The 15,100-nt window shown below is 38.6% G+C and overlaps 1 protein-coding gene across 3 annotated transcripts in view; it reads left to right on the forward strand.

The window, feature by feature from the left end:
• The window catches only part of ints10 (integrator complex subunit 10), an 83,825-nt gene that overhangs the window by 38,682 nt on the left and 30,043 nt on the right, over positions 1–15,100 (forward strand). For all 3 annotated transcript variants that reach the window (XM_034035390.3, XM_059025973.1, XM_059025974.1), the window contains exons 7-9: positions 12,205–12,376; positions 13,712–13,881; positions 13,983–14,116. In XM_034035390.3, coding sequence (XP_033891281.3) covers positions 12,205–12,376; positions 13,712–13,881; positions 13,983–14,116 — 476 coding nt within the window. The remainder of the gene's footprint in view (positions 1–12,204; positions 12,377–13,711; positions 13,882–13,982; positions 14,117–15,100) is intronic.

The following is a 15,100-nucleotide window of genomic DNA, read 5'->3' on the forward strand; positions in this document are numbered from 1 at the left end:
CGCACTAAAGCAACAAACCCATTTTTTCACCACACATAGCAGGCGCTCCGTTGTCAAGCCAACTAATTTTTCCCAAGTTAATTTCATGCTGTTCATACCCTTCTCAAGCTGTTGAAATATATATTGTGCTGTAGTGGTGTCGTGCATAGCGGCAACTTTCAAAAGTTCTTCAGTAATGGTTAAGTCTGCAGTCACACCCTGGATGAAAATTGATAACTGTGCAGTATCGGTAATATACAGTATGTGCTCTCGTCGACTGCAAGAGAAAAAGCTACGGAATTCCTTGCTTTTTCAACGAGCTGATCTGAAGATTGGCAGCCAGGTCATTCACTCGTTCAGCTACTGTATTTCTAGAAAGGCTGACATTAGCAAATGCGCATTTCTTCTCAGGGCATACATTTCTGTAACTTTAAGCATACAATCTTTTACAAATGCTTCCTCAGAAAACGACTGATAACTTTGCAATTAATTCTGTCACAACGTAACTCGCCTTACTGCCACATCACTTTCACATTTTGCTCTTTTAAACGTGTTTTGCTGAAAATCAAGGCTTCATTGTAATTCGTCTACTTTTTCCTGCCTGTCAGTTCCTTCTAACTCGCCATACTTTTCTTTGTTTAGTTTCATAGTGGCACCATATATTGAACTCCTTCATCACCGCTATACTTTCTTTACATACCAAGCAAATATGATTTTTTTTGTCGAGCACAAAGAAAAAACAATCTCCCACCTTTTTTGAAACCGTCTGCCTTCCTTATCGATCTTTCTTTTTTTTGACATTTTGAGAGCTGGAGCTTCACACGTTTCTGACCACTGTATGACTGTTGCAGAAAACAGGATATGACAAGCACAGTGCACGATCATATGCACAACCCATAATATACTGCCTTAGTGGATATCTATGATCATATGATCAACAGTCACGCTCGTGCCGTTTCCTGTTTATTTCCCTGTAATTTTAGAAAGTCTGATGGGAATTGGCGTTCTTACAATCAGCTGACAGCGCAAATCGGGTTGGGCCATTTTACATTATAATGAGTAAACCTTGTGTGGGCCGGATAAAATACAAAGGCGGGCCTTATTTGGCCCACGGGCCTTGTGTTTGACACCCCTGATCTATACTAAGGTAAACAACATTTAAATTTAAACTGAAACAATCATAGCTAATCTCATTATTATTTTTTTTACTGAAAAATTCATACTCAAAACTCACCAAAGTGTAGCATTTAGCTGTTTTATACCCTAAAACAATTCTGGGGAAGCCCCCTGGACCCCCCCCCCCCCCGAGATGTCTGCGTGAAAGATTGCTACTCAAAAAAAAATGTCAAGGTTGGCAGGTCTGTATTTCCAATCTACGATGCAGCTGGTGTCTTTTTTTATGAATCGTGCAGCTCTATGCAGTGTGTGCAATCATTTACTGGAAGCAAACTACACCAGCTGCCAGGTTCATAAATTCAGTATAACTGGTAGTGTGTAAGTAAGGCAAATGTTTGCTGCATTCATTGGTAAGTTAAGGGTTGGAGATCCCTGATGTACATGATGATGCAACAGGACTGGGCTAGACAGTAGTAGATTGAAATGTCATGTTTTCATACAGGAAGGGCCTGGTTTGCAGATTAGACACTGGAGGATAGCATAGAACAAGGTGGAAAATGGAAATCAAAGAGAGAAGATGCAGTTTCTTAGGCAGAAAAGGGACTAGATTTGTAATTAAACAGAGGCAGGTCTGGCAGGTTCGCAAAGGGTTTGACTGTCTTTATGAAGTTTGGGCCAGTTTAATGATGGGATGCCATAGTTACACAGATAAGAAGGGACGCATAGTTTAAAATCGAACATGGCTGATGGCGGCTATCCAAAGACTATTAGGGGAATCATGGAAGCTGCAAAGGAGTTAATAGACTTAGCACGACTATTGCTGTTAAATGCTTAAACCTCTAGGTGTTGTAGGTAATATTTAGAGCACAAAATTAATTTGGCACAAATTTGGTTATTTTGGCACTATTTTGGGCAAAAATGGCAAATTCAAACTGTCATCTCCCTATCTTGAAGAGTACCATATGTAATGATTCAGCATTGATTGTAACAAAAAAAATGCCATCATTGTTTGGCCGCACTACTACAGATGGTAAATTCACTTTCTGGAGGCCGGGATCAAACCTAGCTACCAGGATAGATTAGTTCAGACAACCAAGCAACACACAATTCAACTTAAGTTTTTTAGATCGTACAACACAAAAATAAAATGTAATGTGACATCCTTTGTTGTTCAAGACACATGGACAGCAATTCTTTGTCTTTTAATGGAATGATAATTACCAGTCCTTGAAAGAAAGACTGTTGTTGCAAGCAGAGAGTATAGAAATGTGTAAGACAGGTTCCACAGTGTTCTGGTGTACATAAGGTTAGTCATATTATAGACAAGTTTACTGGTCATTTGTGTTGATCACAGTAATCTTTCCTGGATCAATGCAGGGGTCTTTAATATTGAAAGGGTTTTTAGAACAGTACCTGTCTTAGTTTTAGTGTGGATTGCGCACATCCAGATTCAGCCTGGATCAGACTCGATCTCGGATTGAATCGGATTGATATTTTTTTCCGTTGCGCAGATCGAGATTCAAATTCAATCCTAGATTACATTCCAATCCTGGCAGTAGGTGGATTGAGTCTGGATTCTTGTGAAGATGGTAGGTTATTTTGGATGGTTAGATATCGTGTTGTTCGTGATTGTAGCAATCCTTTTATTGAATAGTGACAAAGGTTTTATACAAAGATTCAGAATGAGAAAAGAAAGCGTAACAGAGCTGGTTAATATATTAAAACCACAAATAGTTAGATACAGAGACAAAAAAGACTCTCTTCCTCAATTCATTAATCTGCTACTTTAGAATTCATGCCAAATGAACCGATAATTATTTCACCGATACAGATGAATTTGAGCTATATATGTAGTAGCGCATTATTGGGTAGATACTGTAGTGTTTTTTTTTTTATATATATATATATATATATATATATATATATATATATATAAACTCAACATGTTCACCAGTATGTATTAGATTTAATTGTATTTCTTTATATGAAGGAAAACAAAAACATCTCACCTAGGCAACACCACATAATGGAACAAATGAAAATGTTCTACTGGAATACCTCAAACGACAATAATAAATTGTGATGCACAATTTTAGGTACCTGAATGTACTGTGTGTAAATTTGGATTTTCCTATAGTTAATTTGAAACATAAGAGAACTGTCTTGTTTATATTTACCAGCTCTGGTTACGTGTTTGTTTTTTTTTGTTTTGTTTTTTTCCAACTTAGTGTTTGTTTATTTAATTGTTTTCAAGACAAGACAAAGACAAAAAAATTAAAATGCAATGTAAAAAAATACATAAAAAATGTACATTACATTTCCATCTTATTGGCTTTTGATATACAGTAAGTACTTAAAATTCCATAGCAGTCTTCGGAATGGTATATTAAACATAAATCAAATTAAAATAACATAAACAGGGTTGGTCAGTGTATCTCATTCATTTTAAGGTTATAAACCATTTATTTCCCAATAAAGGTAATCTCAGAGGATGTCATAATCATGTATACAGTAGGCATGAATTCATTGTAGTTCTAGGATAGGAGTAAGTGGTGCCCATCTCTCTGTAAATCTGTCCAATTGCAATCCATAACAAATACATCTTGTACTTTGCTTAACCATTCTCCATATGTTGGGGGATCCTTTTTAACCCTTTGCAGTCCATTTATTAAGTGCATGTCAGGCGCGTCGGGTCCAATTTATTTTCACACGCGCAGTTAATTTTAGACGCGCTGTTTAAAAGTTTTTTTTTTTCAACAGTCAAATGGGTTTAAAAGGCCCTGCATATCAACAAAGCACTCACTAGGCATCTCCAGCCCCGCCCCATCCTTTCGTTCGCTATAGCTTTCACATATGCTGATGTAACTTAAAAAAGAGGATGGTGAGTAAGTAGATTCAAGAAACTGCACAGAGTCCTTTTCTTCAGTCAGTTGTTAGGTTTATTGAAATATGCAGGGAGCCTGGTCCCAGGTACAGGACACAGAATACTCGTTCTTACAATTGTTGCATGACATCAAATACCCTTCTGCATAGGTGTCTCTCTCCTCCTCTTTCTCTGACACTTAACCAATAGAAAAGGTACAACTCATTATCATTATGTGTGTGTGTGTGTGTGTGTGTGTGTGTGTGTGTGTGTGTGATCTAGTGTGAAGATCTCTGAACTCAGTGCTTTCTTCAGACCCTGGTGTCACAAAGGTCCATACATCTGGTTTTTGTCATCTTCCTTGTTCCTATCTCTCCGATTTGCCTAAGACACTTTGATCCCAGTTTCATTATCTCTTTTTGGCTCTTCGGTCCCCCTTGAAAACTAGCTTTATGACCCTGTCATAAACCAGCTGTATTTTCTAAGCAAAAACCTGTTAACTAGTTTTATAACCCAGTGGACTCCCGAAGGGCAAACTTCTTTCATGTCAGGGCTGGAGATCAAAGGACTTGTTTGTACAGCCGTGTGCTGCTGGCCAGCCATTTGCTTTGACACAAAATAATCTTAACTTCTCTACCATATTGCAGCCTTCATCTATCACAGCAGTGCTTGCATTTTTGGAACTAACAGTTTTTTCTATCCAATGTTAAATCACTTTTCAGAAAAATAACATGAATACAGCCGTCATTCCTCATGCGTAGCAAACTGCTATTCAATACTTGTTCCATGTTTTCCAACATATGCTAAAAAATAAATAATAATAATAATAGTCGTACATACCGATTCGATCATCTCCTGATCACTCGTTTAATCACCAAACTCCTCAAAAATGCGATCCAAGTAATTATTTTATTACTATAACATCTCAAAAAGGCTCTGCAAATGTCCATGTTATTCTGTGTGCGCTGATTCAGTAACAGGGAGCTTGTTTCCTTATGGCCGCCACTATCTGATGCCAGGGGCAAGTATGACAAATCATGAGATACGCCCTTATTTTTTTTTATTTATTTTTTTCGGCTTGTCTCGGCACTGAATGGTTTTCTCGGCTTTTTCCGGCGAAAAAACGACTAGAAACCAGTTTTTTGCGTTTTTTTTTATGACATTGGACCGGATAGGAATAATTGCAATGTCGGACCAGGTCCGACATAGGACCGCAAAGGGTTAAGCCAGCTTGAAGTGATAGATTCCCAAAATAGATTCCCAAAACCCATCCAATTTTGGGCAGGTCCATAACATATGGAGGTGGTTACCCACTTCTCCACAACCCCTCTAACAGTCACCAGACAAAGCAGGGTTAATCTTTGTCACTATCTGTGGAGTCCTAAAATAGCTACTTACAACTTTCCTCTGAAATTCCTGCTATATATTTGCATTGGTAACTTTGTGAGCCTCACTGCATATGCCTTCCCACATTTTAAGTGTGATTTCCTGTTGCAGTTCGGCCTCCCATTTTCTTCTAATACAGTATGTATTGTTCGGTAACCTTAGAAGTTAGGGCTTGGTACATACTAGCTATTTGCTTTCCGCTATATTCCCCTTTGTGGATTTTAATAAAGTAGTGCTCAATAGGTGAAGGAGTATTTGTTACTTTCCCCCAATCTTTATGCTTAAATAGATAGTGTCTAAGTTGTAGGTATCTAAAAAAATCAGTCTGAGGAAGTTGAAAGTCTGTTCTTAATTGTTCAAAAGATTTTAATTGACTATCCTGTAATAACTGGTGTACAAAGTGCAAATTTTATTGAGACCGTTTTCTAAACCCTGCATCAAGTGACAAAGGCACAAAATCACCAACCTGGGCAATACTTGTTAGTGTAGATGCTAAGTTTGTTGCACTCTGTTCCAAACCTGAAGCGTAAATAGAGACCATCTGCCCACAGAGCTACCCATCCTCTTCCCTCCTACAAATGGGACTGCTGACAATGGGACATGTGTGCATTTAGTCCTTTCCATATTAAGCCACTTAGTGTCCGTGAGTTCAGTCAGCCAGATTGTCATGTCACGTAATTGGGCTGCCTAATAATACAGCCTTAACTTTTTGCAGTCCATTTATTCAGCGCGTCTTAGAGCAGGCTGTCCTCCCAAACTGAGCAGCTGTGTAAGAAGGGCATTGGTCAGAGAAGCCAGCAGGAGGCCAATGACAACTCTGAAATACCTACAGCGTTCGATGGCTGAGATGGAAGAAACTGTCCATGTGTCAACAATAGCTGAGGTACTCCACAAATCTGGCCTGTATGGAAGAGTGGCAAGAAGGAAGCCATTTCTGAAAAAAAAAAAGCCCATGTAAAATCCTGCTTGGAATTTGCAAAAAGGCATGTGGGAGACTCTGAAAAGATGTGGGAAAAGATTCTGTGGTCTGATGAAACAATAATTGAACTATTTGGCCTAAATGCAAAGCGTTATGTCTGGCGCAGACCCAACGCAGCACATCGCCCAGGTAACACCATCCCTACTGTGAAGCACGGTGGTGGCAGCATCATGCTATGGGGATGCTTTTCATCGGCAGGGACTGGGAAGCTTTTCAGGGTAGAGGGCAAAATGGATGGAGCTAAATACAGGCAAATCCTTGAGGAAAACCTGCTTCAGTCTGCAAAAGACCTAAGACTGGGACGGAGATTCACCTTTCAGCAGGACAATGACCCCAAGCACACAGCCAAAGTGACACTGGAGTGGCTTAAGAAAAAAAAAAAGTGAATGTCCTAGAGTGGCCTAGTAAAAGCCCAGACTTGAATCCGATTGAGAATCTGTGGCAAGACTTGAAGATTTCTGTCCACCAACGATCCCCATCCAACTTGACAGAGCTTGAACAATTTTGCCAAGAAGAATGGGCGAATATTGCACGATCCAGATATGCAAACCTGGTAGAGCCTTACCCCAAAAGACTCACAGCTGTAATTGCTGCCAAAGGTGGTTCTACCAAGTATTGACTCAGGGGGGTGAATACTTATCTAACCAAGACATTTCAGTTTTTTATTTTTCATTAACTGTTTTTTAACAATAAAAATTCTCTTGCCTCTTCAAAGTGTTGAGTAGGTTGTGTTAATCAAAGGAAAAAAAATCCCATTTAAATGCATCAAGATTTCAGGTTGTAACAAAACAAACTGAAAACGTCCAAGGGGGGTGAATACTTATTATAGGCACTTTATCTTATGCCCCCCACTGGCCATTTAAAAGAGAACAAAGTTTTCATCTGATGAGGGATCTTATTCATGGTCAGGGCCTGAGAAGAGTCCAAACTCATCCATACATTTCATGAGATTAGGTATTGAATTCAGAGGTTTAGATATATATATATATAAAAGAACGTTGTCCTCATATAACGATGTCTTATGTTCCTCTCCTCCCACATCCACCCCTTTTTGATATCTACATTACCCCTAATTAGCTGTGCCAGTGGTTCTATAATGTTCGCAAATAGAAGCAGGAACAGTGGACATCCCTGTCTTGACCAGGGCCATGACACCCTATCAAACACTGTTTCTAATGCCAATGCCATAATACCTGCATCCTGGCCCTGGACATGTAACATGATATTAAGGAGTCTACGAACATTGTCTGTTGAATGACGTCCAAGAATAAATCCTGTTTGGTCTGGGTGTATAATGTCCCTGATAACTTTCTCCACTCTTTTGGCTAGAATAGATGTAAGTATTTTGAGATCTGTGTTGAGGAGGGAGATTGGCCTGTATGACCCGCACTCTGTTGGGTATTTACCTTCCTTGTGTATGACAGTAATAATAACATCCCCGGCATCTAATGTATGAGAGTATGCAACAGCGGGCAAATGGCATCACTACAGAATTTATAAAACTCATTTGTATATCCATCTGACCTGGGACTTTTGTTGTTTTTCAAGTTTTTAATCACATTCTTTATTTCTGCTTCAGTGATAGGCTCATCTATCATTTGGGATAGTGTCATGGGTAGTTGTGGAATGTTTATATGTTGTAAATAGGCCTTTATTCTTGACAAGTCAGTACAGGTTTCTGTATTGGAATAGAGCTTCTTGTAGAAGGATGCAAAGGCCTCAGAGATCTGGTCTGGTTTAGTTAAAAAAAAGCATTATCCGGCTCATTAGCTTTAAGCTTCTGCACTACTATGGAAGCTTGTTGTTTTCTAAGTTGAAAAGCCAATAATCGACTAGGCCTGCAGCCATGCTCATAATAATGTTGCTTTAAGGAACATAAGTTTTCTTCCACCTTTTCAGTTAGAAAAGTATCCAGTGACCTATTGAGTCTCGAAACGTCGCATCACTCAATAATGAGGTGTTCAAGCACCAGCGGCTGGAAGTGGTTTGCCTACTCAAGTCCCAGTCTAAAACCACTAGGGCTGATCAGACAATGTGATATTAAGAATTTTACAGTCTAAGATTCTGTGGGCTTCTGTCTTTGACAAAAAGAAAAATCAGGCCCTCTTAGATTTGAGTACCTCCAAACATCAATTAAACCCAACTCTGTCAAGCTATTGTTAAGTGCCCTGCTCATTTTAGAGAGGGGGGCCTGCTGGAAGCCTATCAGCTGTTGATGACAGTACGCAGTTAAAATCCCCCCTACCTGTAGGACCCTGTTTGCTTTCTCAGTTATGAGGTCAAACAATGTTTTTATAAATTGAGGATTGTCATTATTTGGAGCATAGACATTGAGAAGGGAATCTGCTATTCCTGCCAGAGTCCCATTAACCCTTCACGGTCCATTTATTCAGTGCCTGTCAGGCGCATCAGGTCCAATATATTTTCACACGTGCTGTTTATTTTACACTCGCTGTTTAAAAGTAACTTTATTCAAAGTAAAACAGTTTTAAAAGGCACTGCATATCAACAGGACACTCAGTACTGCATCTCCAGCCCTGCCCCCTTCCTTGTTCGCTGTATTTATCTCATACCTCTTCATAGTCATGCATAATGATAAATCATCTCATGATCACTCGTTTTATCATCAAACTCCTCAATAATGAGTTCCAAGTCATTATTTTATTACTATAACATCTCAAAAAGCTTGGCAAATGTCTGATATTCTTTGAGTGCTGGATGCGGAAGCAGCTATCTTGTTTGTTTATGTCATGTGTATTGCTGAGATCCACCCCCTTTTTTTTCGGCTTCTCTCGGCTTCTACCGGTCTCAATCGACCATTGAAAGGTTTTCTCTGCTTTTTCCGGAGAAAAAACGACTAGCGACCTGGGCTTGATGTCTTTTTGATGATGTCAGACAGGGTCTGACATCGGACCGGAAAGGGAAAATTGTAATGTCGGACCGGGTCTGACATAGGACCACAAAGGGGTAACCAATACAACCCTCCCCTCTCTATCATTAAATTGTTAGTGGAGGAAGAATTGGGTTGATCTATGAATTAATATTGCCACCCCACGTCTTCTACCCGAGTGATGGGAGGAAAAGAACATTTGGTTGGCCCAAGACTTGGAAAATTTACAATGCTCTGCATCAGATAGATGAGTTTCTTGCATAAAGGACACTATGTACATTTGTTTAAGTTGAGTGAGTATCTTTTTTCTTTTTAATGGGACTACGCAGGCCATGTTATAAGTTACTGCTTTCAGACCTTGCATATTGTGTTCTTGGTGCTAAGGATTGTCTTTGCCATTCTTATCCCCCCCCCCCACTGCATGAATATCAGTACTAAAGATTATGTGCCTTCCCTGTTGGGCATAGGAAATCAAATAATTAAACCAAACAAATATTTTCACATGCGATGCATCCAAAAGTCATTCTATTGTATTATAATTGTGTATTAGATACAACCCCTAACTTCAAAATCATACGTATAACACGAAACATAAATGTCAAAAGTGACACAACTATGTACAATTTAAGTTATATTTTACTTTGACTTCCACCTTGTTGGCCCACAATCCAATAGGTCTCCCCTGACACAGTGCCTACTAATTGCAAGCAGTCACATGTTATTTGCCATTTATCTTGTGTGTCTAAGGGAATTAGGAATAGCCAGAGCAACAATTGTAGTGCCTGGGCCCTTGGCTGCATGTTGTTTAAAGCAGCCACACAGAGTTTATGTCTTCAGCTCAGAACCCCAGTACCAGTCAAAAGTTTGAGTACACCTGCTTGAAACTAGGTCTTTCATGATTATCTATGCTTTTAACTGTATAAACTCTTAATATTTCATTATATGATACGTGTACTTATGCAAGCTGATACTCATAAGTGAATTGCATTAAAAAATTATTTTAAATAATTTAAATAATTTATTTTTAAATGAAAATGTAAATCTTGTCAATTTCAATGAAATGGTCAACCAAAGCAAGGGGATTTCAGTCTGAAGCCCAAGTCAGTTAAAAGTCTGAAATGTGTATAACACCGTGTTAGAACACTGTCATAAGTATAAAAGTGTCTTTGTTAGATGTTCTCCGAGTTAACTAGCATGTTACCTAATTAACCTTTTGTCACCAATTATTGTTAACAGGTGAGGGTCCATGATTACTATAAATATAGGTAGCATAGGCACAAGTTTGTCATTCCTGAATGTAAGGGAGCAGAAAATGGCAACATACGCTCAGTTAAGCAAAGAAAAAAGAAAGTCTGTAATTACTTTAAGAAATGAAGGTCAATCTTTAAGACAAATCGCAAGAACTTTGCAAGTGTCTGTAACTGCTGTGGCCAAGACCATCAAACGATTTGAAGAAACTGGCACTCATGAGGACCGAACAAGGTCAGGCAGGCCAAGGGTGACCTCAGAATCAGAGAACAAGTTAATTCGAGTCACAAGTCTGCGAAACCGGCGATTAACTGCCCCTGAAATACAAGCTCAGCTAAATGCTACTAGATGTACAGATGTTTCAACATCAACTGTTCATATATATATATATATATATATATATATATATATATATATATATATATATATATATATATATATATATATATTATATATATAAACATTGATACTGTCTTAGTGGGTTGAGTCTCTGTGATTCTTGCAGTCACACACCTCAGTCCTTCTTTCCCATCAAGATCTCCAGATCACGAACCACATTGCGTGTCAGGTTGTTTTCGCTGCGGTGAGTTTTTCCGGTTGCTTGCCATCCTATCCGGTGCAGTTCTCTCTCAGTCCGTTCAGACTCAAAGTTTCACTGTGATTCCCAGATGTTGTAGGCCTTCAATCGCTTTCCAATATGGCAGGGTAGGGACACTGGAACTTAATGTTGTTTTTTAATATCTGCGTACCCTTTCCTTCTGCGTTGTAATCCTGCCGAAAATAGTTCTGGTTCATTTGAGATTCGTTTCCCTTGGTACCTGAGCTCTTTCTCACCCCATGCCTTGAAAATACTTTTATGTTTTGTTAAGAAATTTCAAGACAATTGATCTTGGTGGAGCGTTTGGGTCAGCTGGCCATGGCAGTAGCCATCTGTGTGCCCTCTCGATGTTTAATTCAAGATCAGCTGGCAATTTTAGAAGCTCTTTAGAAAGGTTTCAATGAATTCAATCATGTTGTCCCTTTCCATACCTTCTGGCACCCCATAAATTCACAGATTGTTTAGTCTTGCTCAGTTTTCTATTTCTTCACATCTTTCCTCCAGCTGCCTCTCCCTCTTAAGTAGATATTTTAACAGTCTCTCACCTCTGATAGAACTATCCTCGATTCTGCTTTCGGCTTCTCCGATTCTTTTGTCGAGTCTTGAAACTGATTGATTGTTTTATTTCTTTCATGGATTCTTCTACTCTCTCAAGACTGATATTAACATCTTTGTGTAGTTTTTTCAATTCATTTAGAATGGTCTCTATTTCACTCATCTCCGTTGACAGGGATGACCCATGTGGTCACACCGGGGTGTGTTGCTCTTACTCGTGTCTCTTGTTTTCTCATCAAGGTTCGTCGTAAGCTTCTTTTTTTTTTGTTTTCGCAGTTTGACTCATCTTTGTTGAGGTTGTTTGTTCTTACATATAATGTGTCTGGGGTTTATTACTTAAAGATGAGGGCGGATTGACTTCAGCTACAACGGGAGCTCCTCTAGAAAGCAGCCATTATTATTATTATTATTATTATTATTATTATTATTATTATTATTATTGTTATTATTATTTATTTCTTAGCGGACGCCCTTATCCAGGGCGACTTACAATTGCAAGCAAATACATTTCAAGTATTAGAGTGGTGATGTCACCGGAAGTTGGTTGCGTGGTTTTTAAGACTTCTTTTGCTTTCTGTTTGTCCCTGGAGGTTCTCAGGATGCAGCAAACCTGAAGTCCCCCACCAAGCGCAGCTCCCAGAAGTACATCATCGAGGGGCTGACGGAGAAGTCCTCCCAGATTGTGGACCCCTGGGAGAGGTTGCTGGAGATCCTGTCTGTGGTGGGAGTGCGGTGTGAGTGGCAGATAGACAAAGGCAGCAGGTTAGCTGGGTTCTTTTGATTTGCAGACTTATGGCTCTGAGTCAAGTCCAGTTTTATCTAATGTACTAACACCTACCAAATTCTGGTACTGATTAATAAATGAGGATTGATTGAAGATGGGGCATTGGTAGTCCATTTATATTGGTATGATTGTTACTATTTTCAGTGCTCATTTTGAGGGATCTAGAAATATGCAGTGAGTGGCCCTAGAACAAAGCTTATTTTATATATTCAATATTGACATTGAAAAAGAGACCTGAGAGAGTTAAATGAGGAAAACATAATATTAATGTGTATTTTTAAGTTCAACTTTAAACCTTTATTAATATTCCATATGAGAAATCCGTGGGAAATTGGCAAGGAAAATCAGGTTTTTCTTTTTATCATGAAAATTATTCTTTTTACTGTGCTCTTTGGCAAGTGTGGAGGAATTTAATAAATTGTAGTTTGGGAAAAGGAGCAATAAATACTTCAGCAGTGTAGTGTAAAAAAAGAGCCACTTTGACACCAGTAATACCAGCTATGTGCTCTGGGTAGTTGCTTCAATAAAACAATAATTAATTGTGTGGAAAAAAAAATCTTTGGTCTTTTTTAACATAACTACCAACTTTCCTTCTCCTGGTCATAACTGTTTACTTTACACAGGAAAATGTCAAACATGGTTCATTTTCTTTTTTTCATTTTGGTTTCATTTAATTTGTTATAAAAATTCAAGTTTTATCGGCTACAGTCTTACTGTATATAACTACAAATTAAATGTATCAGTTCAGTTACAAGGCAGGAACCTTTCACTCAAAATGAAATGTAGTTACTATAAACAAAATGAACAGTGTCAATTTCTACAGGGAGTAAAAAAAGTATTGTGTGCTTATAAGGGAGTTAATACATTTTTCCCTCACGGATACCTATGTTGTTGCCTCACTGCTAAAGAAACTGCATTGTACTGTTTAAAAAGGGACTGAACAGTAAATCAGAAGGTCTAAATGGTTGACTGAAGCAGACTCATTTTTGTATTTAATGTGGAAAAAATACAAGTAACAGATAAAAGAAATACCAGCTGCCTGGGTCCGGGGTGGGGAAAAGAGGCACTGCCGGTGAAACTGCGAAGTAAAGGAAATTGAAAGGGTTAGGCAGGAGGTGTTTTTCCTTTTGGGGGTTAGAGGGAGTAACAAACCTCTGGAATAGCCTAGAGAGCACCGGTTATTTTGTGTGGTTCTATTTTGTACTTGTAAATAATTTAAATTGTTGAACCACTTTTTGTTGTATTTAGTTCCTGGTTTAACAAAATGTTCTAATGTTGATGTGCTTTTGTTGTTTTGTTTGTTGTGTTTTTAGGACCTTTGTAGACATTCTACACCGAATGAAAGAACTCTGCAGATACATCAGTAACTTTGACAACGAGGCACACTTGAAGTACAAGAACCAGGTGGTGTACTCAACCATGCTGGTCTTCTTCAAAAATGCTTTCCAATATGTCAGCATGATACAAGCCCCCCTCTTTCAGGGTAAGTAGGTCTCAACCTTCACCCAACAATTTAAACATGTGATGTGGCAGGTCTTTTTAATTGTCCTGCCATTGTTTGTATTCTTTTTTTTCCCCCAAAAGGACCCAGCACTCCCATCCAATCGACCTGGATCCTGCTTGAAGACCTCTCCAATGTATATAGTGATGTAGATGTAGACCGCAACAAGCACATTCACAAGAAAAGGAAGCTTGGTGATGGCAGAGAAAAAACAATGGTAAGCTTCAAGATAGAAACCCAGACATACGGCACAAGATACATTTAATTTTTGTCCCCACCCCCCACCCAGGAGATTGTGTTGAACAGTTGTATGTAAAAAATATATATCCACCAAACAGTTTTATTTTAAAACTAAACTTCAGAGGTACCACATAGTAACAGTAAATTATCACAAACTCACTCTCAGACAACCAAATCTCCCAAATATAAACATTCCAGTACTTTTGCTAGTAGTGTCTTCTTGCACATAAAATAAAAAAAAAATCAGCGACAGGTACAGTCCAAAGGAGGAGTGGCAATAGAAATCTGCTAGAATACATTTTAGATTAACAAAATACACATATCATTCTGAATGATATGATGTACAGTTGACCCAAGAGTCTGAACAAAAATCATCTTGTTCACGCCCCAGGAAGACACTTTTACAATTAAATTACACTACAAGAGGCTAAATTAACTGGTTACCAAAGGGACTGTTTGTTCAAGGTACCTCTTTCTTTTTTTATTCTGTTTAACCCTTTGCGGTCCTATGTCGGACCTGGTCCGACATTGCAGTTTTCCCTTTCCGGTCCAATGTCGGACTCTGTCCAACATCATCAAAAAGATGTTAAAAAACAGGTCTCTAGTCATATCTCATGAATACAGGTAGCCCCGACACCACATAGATAACATGGACATAAACAAACAAGATAGCTGCTTCCACATCCAGCGCTCAAAGAATATCAGAGACATTTGCAGAGCTTTTATAGTAATAAAATAATGAGGAGTTTGGTGATAAAACGAGTGATCAGGAGATGATTTATCGGTATGCACGACTATGTAGAGGTATGTAAAAAATACAGCGAACAAGGGGTGGGGCGGGGCTGGAGATTCAGTACTGAGTGTCCTGTTGATATGCAGTGCCTTTTAAAACTGTTTTACTGTGAAAAAAAATACTTTTAAAACAGCGCATCTAAAATAAACTGCGTGTGAGAAAATAAAT

Source organism: Acipenser ruthenus, chromosome 1, assembly GCF_902713425.1.
Source record: "Acipenser ruthenus chromosome 1, fAciRut3.2 maternal haplotype, whole genome shotgun sequence".
NCBI lineage: Eukaryota > Metazoa > Chordata > Actinopteri > Acipenseriformes > Acipenseridae > Acipenser > Acipenser ruthenus.